This window comes from Corythoichthys intestinalis, chromosome 14 (assembly GCF_030265065.1).
Source record: "Corythoichthys intestinalis isolate RoL2023-P3 chromosome 14, ASM3026506v1, whole genome shotgun sequence".
NCBI classification, from domain to species: domain Eukaryota; kingdom Metazoa; phylum Chordata; class Actinopteri; order Syngnathiformes; family Syngnathidae; genus Corythoichthys; species Corythoichthys intestinalis.
The window spans coordinates 46460413-46480905 of NC_080408.1; the positions used below are offsets into that span (position 1 = coordinate 46460413).

General features: G+C 39.9%; 1 protein-coding gene across 2 annotated transcripts in view; it reads left to right on the forward strand.

The window, feature by feature from the left end:
• The window catches only part of LOC130930445 (guanine nucleotide-binding protein G(olf) subunit alpha), a 155703-nt gene that overhangs the window by 30623 nt on the left and 104587 nt on the right, over positions 1–20493 (forward strand). Inside the window, exons 1-4 of one of the 2 annotated variants that reach the window (XM_057858411.1) lie at positions 9800–10912; positions 11129–11201; positions 13491–13545; positions 17430–17549. In XM_057858411.1, coding sequence (XP_057714394.1) covers positions 10774–10912; positions 11129–11201; positions 13491–13545; positions 17430–17549 — 387 coding nt within the window. In that variant the 5' untranslated portion in view covers positions 9800–10773. Of the gene's footprint in view, positions 1–9799; positions 10913–11128; positions 11202–13490; positions 13546–17429; positions 17550–20493 lie in introns of those variants that run through there. The other variant, XM_057858410.1, reaches the window with a different exon arrangement.

Consider the following 20493-nt stretch of genomic DNA (forward strand, 5'->3'; position numbering starts at 1 on the left):
TTGTAAACTCATGCGACTAAATCAACCACATTTTTTTAAGCTTTTACAGTCCAAGCTGGCAAATGAGCAGCCAGCAGTTGTCGATAAGAAGCAGCTCGCCTCTCGTGGTATCGTCGCGTTGCATAACTTCACATGATGTCATTGACGAGGCACTCGTCTTATAGGTCACATCCAAATTAAAAGGGAACTTGGGCCGTTGCTATGTCGTTTTAATAAGACGCCTGTTGTGGTGGAAGGACAAAATGAGCTGTTTTGATGTTGTAAAATCCCTAAAACAGTCAGAAAGAAGCTTGAGATAACATAACATTAATAATTAACTGGAAAATGCAATTCCTTCCTGGTCAACTCATGTTTCAGTGCTATTGACGGCGCTCGACGTCCAATCCATTTTGACTTGGAGTGGGCAATTGGGTATTAATGAACGCTCAGTCCCAGTCAAAACAGATTGGTCGCCGACAGTATTCACACCCAATCCTCTCAGTTTCGATGAATTGGATGTCTATTTTTGTCAATGGCGGGCAATTAGTTAATTTAAATTAGTTACTTGTTAACTTTAAGGTTCCCACAGGTACATTTTAAATCATTTCCTGTTGATTTTATGGCATGATTTTTTTTTCACCCCAATGGATTTTGGGACAATTTTACGTCAATTCTTGTTTGTATCGGATCATTTTTTTCTTCTCCCTTGGAAATAAAAAGAGTCAATTTTGCCAAATTTTGGTGTTACGGTACAGTACGTTTTTGGCAGAACAACGTCTTTTTTGCGCCTTGATTTACTGAATTTTTTTTTACTGGTAAATGATGTGAATAGGATAAGAAGTGAAGGATGAAATACATTTTAAAATTTGCAAATTTCCATTTTTTTTCGCTATTGGAACTGAAGCATCCCCACAAATGACACGGTTCCCGCAGATCCTTCAAAATTTTTCAAATGTTGAATTCATTATTTTCAAAATGAGGCTTTCATTAGCATTAACCCTTTCATGCACAATATTTGGCAACCACATTTGACATCTAATTGTACTACAGTGGTACCTCTGCATACAAATTTGATTCATTCCAGGACCTGGTTTGTAAGTTGAAATTGTCGTTTGTTGAGCAGGAGTTTCCATAAGAATACATTATAATTCGATTAATCCGGGCCATAGCCCGAAAAAGTGAGCTAAATCCTTCATAGATACTGCTGGTACAATTACAAAAAGCAATTACACATAGCAAAACAAATAGATTATAAATACAAATGGGAATGATAATAGTACTGTAACGAATTGGGTTCTATTGTGGCAGTTGTGTTTTGCATGCTGTTCCTGAACGACAGAGTGAAAGAGGTGCTAAAGAGTTTCTACTTTCTCTTTTCATGTTGTCGCTGGTGTCAGCTACGGTGGACAGTAGCCGTGTTGTGTTGTACAAGTCGTGAAATAAATGATTAAAAACCTGACAAAGCTGGCGACTTCCTTGGCGATTTTACAATAATAATTATTGTCACCTGAACTTATAGCGAACGGAGGTCGTCGGAGGACCGTTGAGAACATAGACTTATTCCAGCCGTATCGTCGAGCCAGTTCACTGATGCACACACCACACAAATATTTTTCTGTCATTTCCATCTTAATATCAATGGTAAGTGTCACCTTTTTTCACCACCTGCCATTACCTTCTTGGGACCCATGTTGAATTTTCTCACAAAGCGTCTGTCTGCGGCGCTGTCATGTCGGCGTATTTCGAGCATGTCATTGGATGTAGAAACAAATGGCGAGTCAAATTTTACGTTGGATGTTGAAAAGATCGTGTGCCGAAGCGATCGTATGTCGACGCGATTCTATGTCGAGGTACCACTGTAGTCTTGGAAATAAACAGAATTCACAAATGAGAATGTGTGTCTAAACTTTTGGCCTGGACTGCATATCTGCGTGTACTAGGTGGGTGTGTATGTGTGTGTGTATTATCAATTGCAGTCTATTATAAATTCAAGGGTAAATGCTCCTAAATTTTATTATATTTTTAAAGTTAATTGACTTCAGGTAAAAGGTCTGTCTTGCAGGAAAACAATGAAATTGCGACGCTGTCATAAATATTCATATTTCGGGCATGTTGTCATATTAGCGAGACAAATGACAATTCAAATTTTACAGATGTTAAAAAAGATTATATGTCGAGGTATCACTGTATTACCCTTGGCAAAAAATAGAATATAAATAATAATTTGAAATAAAATGAACAAATTCATTGAAAGATCTAATTTTGAAAACAAAAAATACTAATGCGTAAAACAAGAAAAAAAAACTTTAAGTTATAAAAAAAAAAAAAAAAATCTAAATAAAATGAATTAAAAAAAAATATAAAACTTGGAAAAATATATCTATACGAATTGTAATCAAGTGAAAAAAAGACATGATGACAAGATGAAAAAAATCCATTTAAAACTGGGTTATTTCGGCTCAGTTGCAGCCGTGCCTCTCTCTCCTGCCTGCTGTCTCCTGCACTAGTATTCACCCCCTCCTCTGATTGGGTAAATGGTAATGGTAAATGGAATTACACTTGCTTTGCGCCTTTCCAAGGACCTCAAAGCGCTTCACACTATACCGTCATCTACCTACTGGTGACGCAGCACCAGGAGCAACGTGGGGTTTAGTGTCTTGCTCAAGGATACTTGGACAAGGTCATCAGAGCGGAAAGTTGAACCCACAACCTCTGGGTTGGGGAACGACTACTGTGTGGCTTATTTGGTGATTTGGGTTAATAGGTAACACTTTATTGGTCAGCGGCATCATTGGACTGCCATAAGGCTGTCATAATTATGACATGACACTACCATGGGAATTAATGAATCCGTATGACAGATGTCATTAAGTATCCACTGATCTCCATTCATGTCCAGCTTGGATTTTTTACATCCATTCAAAAGTGAGAAAATTTGCCAGGTCACACAAAATGAAATTTGCCATAAGCATTCAATAATGCTCATGGCAGTGCCATGTCATAATTATGATGGTCTTATGGCAGTTTTATGGCAATTAAAGTGTTACCAAATACCGTAGCCAGCAATTAATGAAACAACTGGAACAGTAACGGAATAAATAATTAGCACAGAATTTTGATTGTTATTTATATTTGTAGCGCTGCAATGCATGCTAGGAGGCATGTTGGACGACAACAGTGTTGACAGCAGGTGGCAGCAGAGGATGACAGTCTCCCCCAAGGGAGCACTGATGGCCAAATGAAGCTTCTTGAAGCAATGATGCTTCTTGAAGCAATGAAGCTTTGCAGCCAATTAGTTCAAAGCTTCATTGGGATTAATTTGGTCTTAGACAGTCTTATGACGCTGCTGTCAAATAAAGTTTTACAGGTTAGATATCTTTTGGTTTAAATCAGGGGCGTAGGTTTGGTCTCAACATTGGTAGGGACGATATAACAGCATAACCTGCATATACTAGTAAACTTTTTGCTGGGGACGGGACATCAATAAGACCAAACAGATTGGGTGAACAGGGGTCAGGGCTATATTTCTCACAAATATGAACCTAATTAATAGGCTACTGACCATATGAATAATATAAAAATGAAAATTGGGGAGAAAGGTGTAAACCTTGGTTTACTACAGTTCTCACAGTTTAACGTTAACAGTAGAAAACACAAACCCTTCTCTGTGACAAGCCTCCTACTCGAGTTTTGCAGGTTAGCAATTTCACACACTTTAAGGTTATGCTAACTCTAATGCATGTCAGACTTTCAGTAGCAACATTAGTGGTGTGTTCCCCACCTCCACAACATTGACGTGGCTGCTGCTGGCCGAATCAAATTTCACTATCACTCTTCTATGAAGGGGGCGGAGGAGGAGGCGGCATGTTGTCAACATTTTGCATTTCTATTAGATCTGTGAGAATGTGTGTGTGTGTTTCAAGTCATTAGCCAATCAAACGTGCGTTTGAGGGGGAAAAATGGACTGGCACATTCAGCATGTGAAAAGCGGTAAATGTAAGTCTGAACATGATGAAAATAAATAACTAATAATTGATAAAACTAATAATGATAGGGTCAATTCTATCCTTACAACATATGAGAAGACAATCTAAATTATCCATATAACTGAAGTCATGATATACTGCAAATATTGGGGGAAAATTTGAGCATCCTGAAAAGTTGCTAGTGTTATGTCCCTACCGTCCCTATGCAAACCTACGCCCTTGGTTTAAATATCCCATAATACAGTGACAGCTGCGGCTTATGGTCCAGTGCGACTTATCTATGAACAAAAGCCGTTTTTGTGTCAAATTTGGTGGGTGGCGGCTTATCAAGTCAAGTGCACCTTATAGTCTGAAAATTACGGTACACAAATACATGCTAACCACTTGCCCATTGCCACTTCAAAAAAACTCAATTTTGCTTTGATATACTGAACTATTAAGTAAAAATCTATACACAGTGTTTCTCTGGAGTTATTTTTCATTCCTTCCCTACATGATTTCTTCTGTCACACACAGGGGCGCTGCCAGGGATTTTGGGCCCCATGAAATGATATCACTTTGGGCCCCACCACAAGTGCCGGGACACACACACACATTTAGAATATCAACTACGTAATTCCCTGCATTCTGGTGAATCTTTACACACTAATTTGTGCATTTTTTGCATTAATTTAAGATGAAAATATATTTATGTAAACATACAGCGTATAGAGCCATAATGAATAGACTGATATCAACTATAAGATATGTACTGAAGGCCATCTTTTACAATCTAAATTAAAGTTGCACCGATACCGATACCAGTATCGGCAGGGAGCGCCGATCCGACCTGAATTGGTGGTATCGGTATCGACGAGCACCAATATTTGGGTGCCGATACCATCTACTGGCATCACTTAAACATAACTGTATTGTCCTCTAGGGCTGCAGCTAACGATTATTTTAGTAGTCGATTAATCAATGAAGTAGTTAGTTCGAATAATCGAGTAATCGGATAAGGAACATGAAATACTAAAATACCTGAGCTGAGACTCAAGCGATATAAAAAATAATTAAATGAGGATCTATGTACTAAAAAAAAACAAAAAACAAATTGGCTAACTTACGTAGCAAAAGTTCGCTAGCTTAAATGCTATAAATTGCTAACTTTTTTTTGCAATGCTCTTGACAAATAGTTCAGACACATATTCCCACAAAAAAACGGCTGAATATATCTATAAATTATTTTACTAATGCATTAGAAAAAACATGAGCTCAAATCAAAACAGCTTACGTTGGTCTTAACAGGGAGCAGTCTGATTCAGCCATGTGAAATGAGGCAGACCAGAGGGCAATGTATCCACCTTAATCAATAAAACGAAATGCAAACACTTTCAAAATAAACCAATAGAACGCCACTTTAATTAAACGAATATTCGAAGCAACAAAATTTAATTTGTATATTTTTTTTCTAAACGAATACTCGAGTTAATCGATTAATCGTTGCAGTTCTAATGTCCTCCACAAGTGGGATTAACTCCTAATTCCCGATGCATGACATCCGTGTGATTTTGTCTCGTATTTACCAAACCAAATGGACACCTTCGTCTTCAGTAATAAGTGTGTTCCCAACAACGCAAATCCGATGATACACCGATCATACACATTTAGCATTCCCATTCAGTTAGCAGGGATCAGAAAGTTTAAGACCGTGGGACACTGAGCAAACTCATGGTTTCATGATGAACAATGAGTGGCAAATTAAGAGCGCCGTACTTCAAACTCATCCTGTTTATGAAAGTCGATTGTCATATGCTGGTGGTGTGCAGTAATGAGCAGAAGTGACTTCTGTGGCGTTTGGTAACTTTCTTTCTTTCTTATATCCCAGAAAAACATGCACACACACTAGGTATCATCAAATAATAGCAACCTAGATGTGCTATGTTAGATCTCATGCCAACTCTCGCTCGCACACACTAGATATCATCAAGTAGCAACCTAGATGTGTTACGTTAGAGCCCATGCCATTAGCTGCGTGAGCCCAGAGTGATACGTAGTCCATATGCTACATTGATGAATTAAAAACAGCCATGACTGAATGGAAGTTAAGCTGGCCAAATCAATCCATACCAGGGGCAGTGACTATAGATAATGCTGCAAATACTATTAATTCAGTACGTGACACAGATGGACTCGGACCACAAATCTGCTAAAAGAGCTGCAGCAATCAACAGTGTGCCCCAGCTCACTTTACAAACAGTAAAGATTGTTCTCAGCACGTTTATACAAAATTTCTTCAGATCAGTAAGAAGTAAGCACATTAATTTGATAACCCGATTTTTGTTTTGAAAACATTTCTGCAGTACCGCGCACAGTCATTGACCAAAGCCCAAACCATTTAATGAAAATACAGGGGTTGGGGGGAGGGGTGGCTGGCAATACATATGCTAACTGGGTGTTTACTTTTTGCCAAAAACAAAACAAGAAAAAGAAACCCTTCGTTTTATTCCTATTAAAATTATAATGATTAATATTTAAATTTGCAAACGATTACCTAATGTTCTAATTTTCTTTTTGGGCCCCATTAGGGCAATGGCCCTTAGAATCAATATCACTTTTCACCCCTACATGGCGCCCATGGTCACACAACACAACAATCTAGCTTGTTGTCCTGTCACACACTGATGACACGTGCAGCTTTGTTGTTGTTGTTCTTTCCAACAGTTTGTTCCAGGATGATTTGATTAGTTAAGATTTAATATCCATCCATTATCTGTACGTTTATTTGTCAGTTCAGTGGGGAACAGTCTCTGATGCTGTTTGGCTTTCAAATTGAAAAAATATGTCATTTAAAAAGAAATTGCACCTTTACCATACATCCCATTTAATTTTCCTTTTTGCCAATTTTCTTGCATTGGAAGCTGTATTATTTAAATTTTTATGTGAAATTAAAAGTGCAGTTAACTCATTCGCTGCCATGGACGACGATAGATGTCCAATCCGTTTTGACTCGACTGGTGGTCCATCGCCGTCAAAGGTAGCTAATGAATTCAGATTTTTTATTTTTTTTTGTGGAAGTACAAGTGGTCGTTGAGCTGAAGTTTCGCGAGGCTTTTGGGCGATGGGGCTCGACGAGAAGCATGTTTACTTTTGAGACAGCCTATCAAATCAACCTCAAATGATGCTGTCTTCGGGAAACTTGGGTATTTTGATAAATTAGTACGCCACACACTCTTCACTTGTACGAGAAGGATCTGGGTTAGGGTTAGCCGCACTACAAACCACACATCATACAAACTACGCCCCTCCAAACCGTAATGACTGTAGATTGTAACTTTTGCTATATTTGGAAGTCATTTAATGTTGTTCATCAACCATTAAAGTTGTTAAAATTCCTCCCTTTATTGCATTATTTCTCTTCAGTCTACTTTCGACATATGAGGGTTTTAAAACTGTTTCATCATTTGAAGATAGATTCAAGTCAAGATTTTGCCGATTTAGTATTTTAGATAAAAAGATACTCACGTTAGGTTCGCTACAACGGAGCCTTCCTGAGAAGCCTACTGCTTTAAGATGGCGGCTGTTTACTAAAGCGCAAGTCTCACTTCGCATCTAATTGTATAGACAATACATTTTCTAACGCCGCCGAGTCTCTTATTTCGCATCTAGTTCTATATACGTGTGATATCTATGAGACGCATCAGAAGCTACGACCGTAGCATTATGTCGGTGTCTCTGGCTACAACTAGCACAAAGAAATGGCACCACTTCGGGTCTATTTTGCACTAATGCTACGCTGCGTTTGCGTTTTCTATTGGATTTCAGGCACATCGTTTCTTTTGGTAAAAGTCAACAACCAATTTTTATTCATCAAAACTGACCAAGAGTCGTCTAGAGTTACAAAAGACAACCCCCCCTCCCCCATCTTAGCATTACTTTAACTACAGGCAGTGCTTAATTTGTAAATCATAAGGCGCCGGAACGCAAACTACATATGACAGCGCAGGGATGACGAGACGGGCACAGGCCCGGAAGATATGCAGAAAATGGTGCCGGACACAACACGCAAATGCCCATTTGTCAAGCTGTGAGACTTTTCTTTTTTTCTTTCTTTTCTTTGTGCTTTTCTGACTCGTTTTGAACCATCTTCCTCCTTTGGAAAAAAAAGACAGTAAATGGAACTGTCTTTTTTGCATGCTGAAAAAACGTTTGATCCTGGCTGCTTGCTCCCCATTTTTTTTTTTTAATGTTAACTTAGGGGTGTGATGTGTTGGTCCAGCTTTTCAATGCATCAACAAATTTCCGACTCTTTCAAATGATGTTAATTTTTTATAAACAACATGCAATTCTTGGGATTTGTTCTGTAAATGAAATTATACATATTATTATTTTATTTTACACTGTAATGTCCGTAACTATGTGTAATATTCTGATATAATGTTTTTCAAGGCAACCTGAAGTGCCCGCAACGTTACTGTTGTTTTGGTCACGTGATGCGGGAGTGAGATAGAGAAGCGCAGCCAGCCGAGGGCCAAAAGTTCAGATTCAGAACATTTATTGTCATATTTACAAAAGCACAACGAAACTTTGTTTGGAGCATCCATATAGCTAAGTTGATAAAGTGCAAAACCCATATAATAAATACACTTCTAGAAGTTCTGTTAGCTCCATGTGTTAATAAAGAAACAAAGTTGTCAGCACGTCGTGTGTTCGATACCTTTGTAAACAAAAAGGTCAAAACAAGACACTATGCACGGTCCCTTTAAGAGACGCTGGGACTGGAGAGCTGTGAGTAGTAGGAAGCGAGGGGCAGACGGGCGAGAAGCAAAAGTTTGTGGTTGAATGTGGCGGCAGTCCGCTGTTATTTAGTTTATTGTTTTCTTATTGTTGCCATAATAAAGTGGAGAACGCTTTTTCCCTCCCATTCGGGGCTATTATAATACATTTAAAAAAAAATGTTTTCATATTATTATTATTTTCTAAACATGAGAGGTGCCGGATCTGCCCAAATAAGTTCTGGAACACAGGGAGGCCAAAATCAAGAGATGCCGGCTCTTGTTCCGGCAAGATCCGGCACAAATTAACCCCTGACTACAGGTATCAAGAAAATAAAGTGGAGAGAGAGAGAGTGTAATGATAATTCATCAAAGTACCCACGTTTCCTGAAGGCAGCAGCATCATTTGGGGTTGCTTTGATAGACAAGTCAACACGCTTCTCGTCGAGCCCCCACCCCGCGTTAAAACACGGCCAAAAGTTTTGAAACTGAAAAAAAACCCCCAAACATATCTGAAAGCGAAAAAAAGATTTGAATGACAAAAAAAATTGAAACTGAAAAAATAAGATGTGAAAGTGAAAAAAATATTTGAACCTGAAAATAACAACTTTGTAACTGAAAAAAAAAAAAAAGAAAAAAATCAAAAAAAATTTTTTTTTCACTTTTGAAAGATTCAAGAATAGAAGTTAAACATTGAATTTGATTTTTTTTTCAATCGTTTTTTTTTTTCAGATTACAATACTTTTGGCCTTGATATAACCCCATAGGAACTGTGTGTATTACCACATTCTGTCACTTGAGGGTAGTGTGGAATAGTGTCGCCCTAGTTAATTGGCTGAAAAGGGTTCGGACGGAGCGGAACTTTGCGTGTGTGCCCCCCATTCACCTTATTTTTCATGATAATATCGTAAAATAACAATGTAGCCTGTGATTTATTCATGTTAAAATGTCCTCTTATTTTTTCCCATGACAGACGACCACATTTGTCTTTTTTTTAAGTTAATTTAATCAAATATGATTTATGTAGAATTTATTTTTAAAAAAATCAAATGTATTTCAGTTCATGTTTTAATGTTGCTATTTTAGAATATTTTGCTCTAATTCGTTTTTGTCCTCGTCCCCACCAGCCGCCATGATTGTAGTTTTCAAGCCCAACAGGGCGGGCGTAACGTTCTGGAGAGGAAAAAGTGAGAGGCGTTCAAGGACCGCGGTATTTTCAGCATTTTCGTAATGCACCCCATCGCTTGCCGTTCGTTTTACGGGGACGCGAGAGGCATTAAGGACCACCGCGATGTGTTTTCTAACGCAGCGGAAGGGTGGTAAATCCCGGCACTGAAGCTAGTTTGCTAGTTCAGGTCAAGGCCGCCGAGCTATAGACCCATCCCCTCTTGTCAGGCAGTGGCGGTTAGAGGAGTGCAGGTTTCCACCCCTCCGCCGACTAGTGTGACAGCAGCACAGTGTGGGGCTAAATCGGGGAATGGCTCCCGTCGCTTCGGACAAGAAGGTTTTGAAAGCGCCTGGATGCTGCAGGCTCGTTAATATAACGCTTTAGCGCGCATTTGTTTGCTTGCTACCTCCACGGGCCACGGCTACTTCCTGGTGCCACAGCGAGAGGCAGTGCTGAGTTGAGGAGACACAAATCTTGATAGATAGCGGAGGGAGCGAGAGCGAGAGAGGGGCCGGAGATAGCAACGTTTGGCTACATTAACGGACATCACAAAGGCCTCCCCTCTCTCTTTTTATTTATTTTTAGTTTTTTTCCCCCCCTAAAATCACACCTTACCCCCCTCCCTTCTTTCTCTCGGCTGCTTCGTCAACTACCAGGCGGATTGGATGACGCTCGGCTGCGGCTAAAAGCGGAATCGTAACGGGGGACGGATTCCTCCCTTCCCGAGAAGCCTCTCGAGAGATTCCTTTTTATTTTTTTATTTTTTAATTATTATTATTTTTAACGGACACTCGACCCATTCCGTCACCATTTTAAAACCACATCCCGGGCGTTCTATTTCCTCTTTGTCGGCGAAGGAAGGGCTTTTTTTCGGGGGCGACGGAAGATGGGTTGTTTGGGCAACAGCAAGACTGAAGACCAACGCATCGACGAGAAGGCTCAGCGAGAAGCCAATAAAAAGATCGAGAAACAGTTGCAGAAGGAGCGACAAACGTACAAAGCTACACACAGACTCTTATTACTCGGTAAGACTCGTCAGGGATGAAGAAATGTGAGCTAGTAAACCCCCGCTACCCCCATTTTGCTACTCGTTTATTAGCCAACACGTCTGTCACACCAGCGCCTTGCTAGCATGTCATAGGGTGGGGGGCGTTGAGGTGGGATGAGGGGGGGGGGGTATTGATGTAAAGCTGCCTCTCAAAATGTCACCCCTCTCAAATGTGTATTTATGTGTTTTAAAGGTGCTGGGGAGTCTGGAAAGAGCACCATAGTGAAGCAGATGAGGATTCTCCACGTCAACGGCTTCAACGCAGAGTGAGTGTTCAATGGCCACATTAGCTGGCGTGCTAGATGTGCTGAATATAGATGGATGGATGGATGGTGGGAGGGAGGAGGCTGCTTTTCATGACCCATCATCACCCACCAGTCTGAGGAGGCCACACCATGCGAAGTGCCAGCCCAGCGGTTCTTCCTTCCCCAGGCACTGCAGCGCCTGTTGGGCCCAGTTACATCCCATCCATCCATCCCCTCCCCTCCTCTGCTCTCTCTCTCTGCATTTCTCTTGCCTCTCTTGCCCTCCCTTTCCAAGCATGGCGCCACACATATGTGAGGATCAGCACGGCCGTGTCACGCACATGTCAAATTTACTGCTTCCTATTTCACGGGCGAGGGGGGTGAAAGGTTGCCATCGATGAGGGAGGGAGCAGGGGGTGCCTATCGATGATTTGTTTTCGCTGCGAGGGCCGGGCGCGCACCATTGATCGGGCCAGCACTCGGTTTGGAACTCGGGCCCATGTAAACCCTGTCAGGCAGAGGATGTGAGGACCTTACAGCCATCGGATCCCTAAACTATTGATAATTAGCGCAGACCAGGAAGTTGATTGTGATCCAAAATATGATCAGTCACTCGAAATGTACTATACATGTTACCTTTTAACTGACTGATAAAGATAGATTTAACATCTTCTTCATCATTTAGCAGACACCTTTTTTGATAACTCATTAGCTGCGATAGATGTTCAAATACCGTAATTTTTGGACTGTAAGCTGCTACTTTTTCCCCTCATTTTGAATCCAAGTTTTTGTAGTTCAGTGCGGCTTATTTGTTGATTTAATTGGGTTATAAGGTAACACTTTATTTGACTGCTGTGTCATGGAACTGTCATAAGACTAGGGTTGGGCATCGAGCATCGATGGGAATCTGTTCTATCAATCCAATGCTCCCGGAATCGTTCAAATTTTAAAATTTCGATTCCATTTTTCGATGTGCTGACCGCCGAGCGGAAAAAAATTGCTCAAGTTCAAAGACTGATATTTTATACAAGTTAAAATTAGCCGTGTGAGAAGTTTAAATTATAATATATAATATATAATTTAAAAAAAATAATCGAGAAGATAAGACTTTAATATAAACTATGCAAATTTTTTTGACCCGCCTTTTTTTTTTCTACCCTGCCTCTTAAAAGAATCGGAATCGTTCGGAACCGGAATCGAAATGTGGAATTGAAATCGGAACCGGAATCATTCAATTTCAAACGATGCCCAACCCTACATAAGACTGTTATAATTATGACATGACACCGTCATGGGTATTAATGAATGCTTAATGCCGACGTCATTAAGTGTCATCCGGCAAATTTTGTCACCATCACCATTTATGTCCTGCTCAGATCCTTTACATCCCATTCAAAAGTGAGATAATTTGCCAGATGACACTAATTGACATCAGTCGGAAGCATTTATTACTGCTAATGACAGTGTCATGTCATAATTATGACTGTCTTATGACATTCTTATGACGCCTCTGTCAAATAAAGTGTTAACGGTTAATATATTTTGGTGTAAATATCCCATAATACAGTGAGGACAGTTGCGGCTTCTAGTTCGATGTGGCTTATAGTCCAAAAATTAGGGTAAATTGGATGTCTACTAGTGACAATTCAAATTGACAGCAGAGCCATATGATTGGATGTCTGTCATCGACAATGGTACAGAAAGCGTTACTAGTCAATCATTTCTACTCAAGCTTTTTCAATAAGGATTTTATTTGACTAGTTTTATAGTTTTTGTCATTATGCTGATATTGATAACTGAAAAATGCGGTAAGTAGAACGACCGATGTTGTGCTAGGCTATTTTGTCATTGTCATTTTTAAAAAAGGGACTGGTCAACTTTCAAATTGCAAATAATTCCACAATGAACTAGTTTTTCTTGTTTTTTTATGATGGTTATTTCGCTGATACACACAGCCTGAACATGATGCACAATGGACATCTGCTCGGGCTGTCCCATGCATTTTAGTTCTCATAATTTATCATTGAAAAACCAGTTTGTGTCCAGTGTTAAGTCCTATTCCCATTCTAAGCTATTTTTTTAAAAGAAGCTGTCATTTTTGACTGAAAATGATGCACAAAGGAGAGAAGCCAATGCCGTTTGTGCGTTTTTTTTTTTTTTTTTTTTTACTTTAAGTACTTGTTTTCTCTTAAAATTCTACATCTCATTCACTGTCACTTACACGCTTTCAACTGCCTCCAAAATATTTTGATGACCAATCTTTTGTGGCTTGCTAGCCTAACCTATGCTCTCTCTTGCCTTCACATTCAGGGAAAAGAAACAGAAAATCCAAGACATCCGGAAAAATGTCAAGGATGCCATAGTGGTGAGTCGACACGCAGTCAGTTTACGATAAAAAAGATGCAGAAATATTTACAGTCATTAGGACTTATTGTGATAGCTTAGTTAACAAACGATGCAGTGTCCTGACAATTTTGGTTATGTCACGACATAAACTGGGGATCCATTCTACAGCGATTGCGTGATAGCTGGGAAGAGAGCTACCTTATCTATGTAACGAAAGATGGGAACAATCTCATAACATTTTTATAATATTTTGGTCTGAGTTGTAACCAAACGGTTGAGAAACGAGTGCCAATTTTCCCAGGAGACATCACAACAGGCAGCAGTTGGAAGGCAGTAGGCATGTGCCGGAATGATATTCTGACTGTATGATAACATTAAACAGAAATATATCGGTTTCACGATATCACGGTATTGCAATTACAGCTCTAAAATGTGTTACTTTGAGATATCTGGGTTTTAAAAAGAAAAAAAACCCCTATTGAACAGGATTTTTATTTTTCGAGACATATGAACAAATTGGAACACAAATATAACGTTGAAATAAAAAAACAACAAAATATTCAAAATAAAATGACAAAGCTCAACATTATTACCATCAGAAATAATAATAATAATAATTGAATTTTAATTTTCCATAAAAAGCACATTTGTATGATTCATATCATGTTTACATTATACAGGCACTCCCTATCGCAACACAAAGTTGCCAGAGAAAAAAACACCATATGTTTAACCACTGCTAGACACACTAAACATGCTGGAGTTAACTCTCGTAACTGGTGGGAAACATTCATGACAGTGTTTACTAACGTTTAATTCTGTACAAATGTGAAATCATATTGGAAGCATTGCCTCCTCGGCAGCCACCCTCCGCAAACATGTTTTACATGTCGGTTGGCCCTCCTCCAAGCATCGGCCGTCTGTAACATTTCTGTAGCCGAAGTATTCCCATACCAGCGATTTCGTTTTCTTCGATGGGAGAAAAAGTTCAGGAGTTTCACCTCTTCAAAATGACCGGAAGTACCCCGTCCACCATTGCTGAAGTGTGCCGCCCGCAGTACACAACCAAGAACAGCTAACGTTACTGTTTACATTGACTGACGTTGGGCTGCTATAGGTGTGCAAACACCCCAGTAATGGCGGCCAACCACTAGCGGGTGACGTAGACAAATTTCTACTTGGATTAGTCACGGGCCAGTCGTTTCGGTCGTTAACAAATTTTTATTTCGCTGCAGCAAATGCGCCACGGACTGGCACTGGTCCGGATCCTTGATCGATTGTTAAAAATGAAAACTTTGTAGTTTAAGATGAAATCAAACCGAACTGCACTTTAAAAAAATACTGAAGTGGATGAAATAAAGTAGAGATGTGACCGAAAATGTGGCGCAAAAAAAGGGCTAAAATGGACTTTTGGGTTAAGAGACCGAAAGTTTAACACGGAAAAGTATGACGAGCCGTAGTCCTCTTGATGATTAAATCAAAACACGGCGAGAAGCAACACTACTGGCTCACCGCAAACATGGCCGCGGTTTGGAAGTATTTTAGGAAATATATAAATGATTAAATAAAGGAGAATAAAATAAATTTGCTTCATTGCTGCCACAATGTTTGTACTGAAATTGCTTTCCATTGATGTCCCGCATCAACATCAAGTACAGTGCATTTGAGCCCGTGCGTAAGTAGTTTGGAGTTTAATCAAGCAAACGGTATATGAATAGTATTTGATGCATACATTTGCATTTGCTATGGTTTAATACAATACTTGTATATGGCATGACCACTTTCTCTTTTTGTCACATTTTTTCCGCTACTTCCACACCCCCTCTGCCAGTTGTTGTTTAATCCGGCCGGCAGAGACTTCGCTCGGCTTCGTCGCCGCTAGAAATCGGCACATTCGCCTGGCTCTCGCTCGATTCTTTTTGTTGCACAAAAAAACACCGAGTCTTATTTCAAGGAGCACGAGAGATTGTAATAGCTTTGTAAAGAGCTTTACTAGTTTCGGCGAGAATGAAATGTTTTTTTGTTGTTGTAGTGAACTACAGTTCCACACATAGGTATGTCGAGATCTCATTTAGTTCAGCGATTGGAAGTGTGAGATCCATTTTTCGAGTATCCCAAACTTCCAAGAAAGCGCATTTATATCTAGATTACTTGGGCTGTGACGTGTGTCTACGTCCACCGAACTGAATGCTATGATGACGCCAGTGCTCACTGCCGCCAGGAGCTCACCCTCCAATGGCCAGGGCCGGATGTAGAAAAATATTTATGGGTTGGTGAGAAGGGGGCAGAAACGTTTTGAGGATTGGCAAATATTTTACGGTGGTATAATACATTGTTGACTCTTTAATACAGCTCACATTTAACACAGTCAGTTTCAGTTTGCGTAAAGAAAAAAAAATACGTAAAGAAAACTTTTTTTTTTTTTTAACAAAACAGTGTATTAAAATTATCATCATTTTGCATTTAGATAGAATTACATTTAATTCTTCTTAACTAATTAATATCGGAATGATCCACGACTAATTGTTACACCCCTTGTGGATATGCCCCTGCCCATAAGGTTTCTGAATCGACACCTTTCAAACTAAATTCCTCTAGCCTCCAGGGTTGCAGAACCAATGCCAAGGCAAAGGGCATTAATCGGAAAATAATGAAATAAAATAACTTAGAACTTTCTCAGCTATGTATTTGTCAGAAGATTTAATGTTTAACTCATTCACACCCAGCCATTTTCACCGGTGCAACCCCCTTTGCTCCCGGCCGTTTTACTGGATTTTGACTGATTTTGCAAGGCCCACAGAAAATTCTGTTCTATTGCTATATAAACATGGAACCCACCAAAAGAAAGATTAGACTCTCTTCTTTCAGCAGGAAAAAAAAGTTCATATCTTTTTCCATTCTTTAGAAATCAGCATTAGAAAATGGCTTAGTTTGAGCAATTTTCAAATTTCTGATGAAAAAAACAGAAATTGAGCTTTCTGTAAACGCATACATTACCAAACATTGACTTTAACACAGCTATTTTTTGCTTTAGTTAAATCCCGAACATCTGAATAATGTTTTCCTTTTACAAAATAACAAACAACAAGACAAATAGAGCTTTTGATAGAAAAGTAACAATTTATCTACACATAACTTAACTGAGAGATGACGCTGTTGTGGGCGCGACAGCCGGGGTAAACTTTTCCCTCATCGCCGCCTGTCTCATAAAGATGGATTTTTTTTTCTCAGCGTTTCCGGCTGAGTCGCGGGACACTGGAGGGTGCGGGGGACGCGAACGGCCGAGCACGGAGGCGCGGGCTCTGCTCAGCGAGCAGCACAGACATGGCATCATCAACTGCACTGGTGGTCCCTGTCGTTCTGCTCGGTCGTCCAACGCCTGGCACCCTCCCGGTTGTTCTGCTCGGTCGTCCGCCTCCTGGCATCTTTGACGTCCATTCGGTCGTCTTCTGCTGGCACCTCGGCCGTGCGGCCCAGCCCTGCGGCCCGGCCGTTCGTTCCATTGCGTCGGGTTGGGGGACTTACCAAATGCGCTACTGCCCTCCAGTGGCCAGTTTTATTGCTTTAAAGTGGATTTTCAGCATTGTGCTTTGGAGCTAAGTTGAATCAGAACCTAAAGATGTCTCTTGTGAAAAAAAAATGTAAAAGACGTAAAATACGTCTTTGGGACACTGAAACAATTAAAAATACCGTAGATGCTTTTTGGGAGAAATTGAGTTTCATAATTCTCATACTGTTCAAGAAATACAATTTTCATTGAACATCTGCTAGCTTTGCGACTATAAAACAGTCATTCCGCTTCGTTACTGCTTCAACATTAAATAATCCTGTATCAAAAAAGCCGATGTAACTTTTCCTGCTTGAATAATAAGCATTTTTTCCCCTCTCTTTCTCTCTGTACAGACGATAGTGTCAGCGATGAGCACTTTAATACCCCCTGTCCCGCTAGCCAACCCTGAGGACCAATTCAGGATCGAATACATCAAGAGCATAGCACCTCTCTCCGACTTTGACTACTCACAGGTACGGGGCTCGCTTGGCTTTTCGCTTTCACTGTTGTGTACATGAGGTCACGTGGCAAAAAGCCCCCTCCACAACCGCTCTATTATTTTGGTGCCGGAAGTGCGGCGTAGCAAAATGGTGCTGCAGATGAGCTAAGAGCTGAAGCAAACGATAGTTGGGGTTCTAATGTAACTGTTTCCCTCCCTCCTGTTTTTGTCTTTGTTATCTGAAGCAGCATTGTGGGCTTTAAAGGATAGCCCTAAATTTTATGCATAGCCAATTTTAGGACAAAATATAATTGAGTATAATTCGTGAATGTGTTCCAATTATTTTCTAAGACAGTTCTTTTTGTCCTCAAACCTTTTTGATGGCCTTGCTTCCATGATGGAGTTCAGTCGTTTTGCACTTTAGGGTTCAAAGCATTGTTTTTATTAGTGCTTAAATGATAACTTGAATAATTTGAGTAACTCGATTTTAAAAGTTGATTGAGGAATTTTCTCCGCTTCAAGGAATCGTTTAATTTTGCTAGCTCGAAGCATTACGTTTTGCCCGGACTACTTTTAATGTGGCACAACGCGCTGACGTCACATGGGTACAGGAAGACGGGAGGCGGCGGATAGGCATGTGCCGATATGAGATTTTGACGGTGCGATAACCTCGAGGAAAAATACAGCGGTTTCACGGTATCACGGTATTGCAATTATAGCTCCAAAATGTGTTATTTTGAGATGTATGGATGAAAAAAACTTTTTGTGATTTAAAAAAAAAAAATGTTTTTTTCAGAACATATTTGCAAATTTGAATATGCATATCATGTTAAAATAAATAAACAAAAAAATAACAATATTTTAAATACAATTAAAATCAATAGAACTTACAGACTACCCACAGCCACAGCTCAGGTTGCTCAAGATTAGAGCAAGAATGAAAATAATTTCTAAAAAAAAGTGAGAAGACTTCTAAATAAAATTAAAATATATCTACTGTATGACTTTTTTTTTTTTGAGGGGGTAAAAAGCTCAAGTGAAGTTTCGCCATTTTCAGCCACTGTGTCAACTCTAGTCTACATGTCATGCCTTTGTGTTTAAAAGACATAAATAATTCATAAGTTATTAAGTTAGAAATGTATAAGTTAAAATGTAAATATTGTTGTGTAAAGGTTTCAACTGAAAACATTGGGAGTGAGACCTGACCCTGTCCACCGAACGTGCATTTGTGCTTAGAGCAAGATCATCTGTCGCAATTAGCGATCTTTGATGCTATCCCTTTTCCTTCATTCAAGCTTGTTTCTCAGTGGCCGTGAGATTTATAACCTCGACGAAGTTGCTCTCGCAGCTAAGACGAGGCTAACATTCGTCTTTGTAAGTTTTGTAGTTAGTTTGTATTTTGAATTTCAAAGCAAAATGTGTGTTTTGTTTTTGGCAAACTTTTTCATGGTGTTCATAGATATGACTTCCACACATTCTACTGTGTTTGTGCTAAGGAAGCTACTCACACGTGTAAAAATACTATTGTACAACGTTTTAAATGTATACGTTTTGTTTATTTCATCTACCATGATTTGAGACGTCCATAAATTCAAAAAAAGTACGCCTTGTGTTTGGAGTGTTTTTTTTTTTTTGGTTCGTTGGCTGTATAGCAGAATAGCGTCACTGACACACACACAGTAACAACCGGAGAGGGAGGGGTGAGTGCTGCTGCTCCAAGACACTTCTGGCTGTATTTTTGGGAAATGTATAATAGCTATTAGCGTACGACGGAAAATTTTATTGGTTTTGAAACCGTGGTGTTTTCATACTACAGTAAACCTTGAAACCGGTAACCGGCACATGCCTAGCGGCGGATATATTTGATTTCAACGACGAAGACCCTGACAAAAGCGAACAGAAAGGCACCGAGAAAAAGCAGAAAATGTCAAAAGTGTGGGAGCATTTCAAAGTGGACCCCAAGGCGAACACTGTTTCATGTATTCACTGTAAGACAGCTCTTGCACGACACTACAGCACAACCTTCAATGCTGGAGCTCTTCCCTGTCCCTGCTGAAGAAAAGCAGGCCCAAACCATGATGCTGCCACCACCATGTTTGACAGTGGGGATGGTGTGTTCAGGGTGATGAGCTGTGTTGCTTTTACGCCAAACATATCGTTTTGCATTGTGGCCAAAAAGTTCAATTTTGGTTTCATCTGACCAGAGCACCTTCTTCCACATGTTTGGTGTGTCTCCCAGGTGGCTTGTGGCAAACTTTAAACGAGACTTTTTATGGATATCTTTGAGAAATGGCTTTCTTCTTGCCACTCTTCCATAAAGGCCAGATTTGTGCAGTGTACGACTGATTGTTGTCCTATGGACAGACTCTCCCACCTCAGCTGTAGATCTCTGCAGTTCATCCAGAGTGATCATGGGCCTCTTGGCTGAATCCATGATCAGTTTTCTCCTTGTTTGAGAAGAAAGTTTGGAAGGACGGCCGGGTCTTGGTAGATTTGCAGTGGTCTGATGCTCCTTCCATTTCAATATGATGGCTTGCACAGTGCTCCTTGAGATGTTTAAAGCTTGGGAAATCTTTTTGTATCCAAATCCGGCTTTAAACTTCTCCACAACAGTATCTCGGACCTGCCTGGTGTGTTCCTTGGTTCATCGGTCATTTAGGACAACATTGGATCATTCAGAGATCCTCACTGAACTTCTGGAGTGAGTTTGCTGCACTGAAAGTAAAGGGGCCGAATAATATTGCACGCCCCACTTTTCAGTTTTTTATTTGTTAAAAAAGTTTAAATTATCCAATAAATGTTGTTCCACTTCACGATTGTGTCCCACTTGTTGTTGATTCTTGACAAAAAAATTAAATTTCATATCTTTATGTTTGAAGCCTGAAATGTGGCGAAAGGTTACAAGATTCAAGGGGGCCGAATACTTTTGCAAGGCACTGTAAGTCCAAAGTGCACATTGACTGCTAAGATGTTCTGAA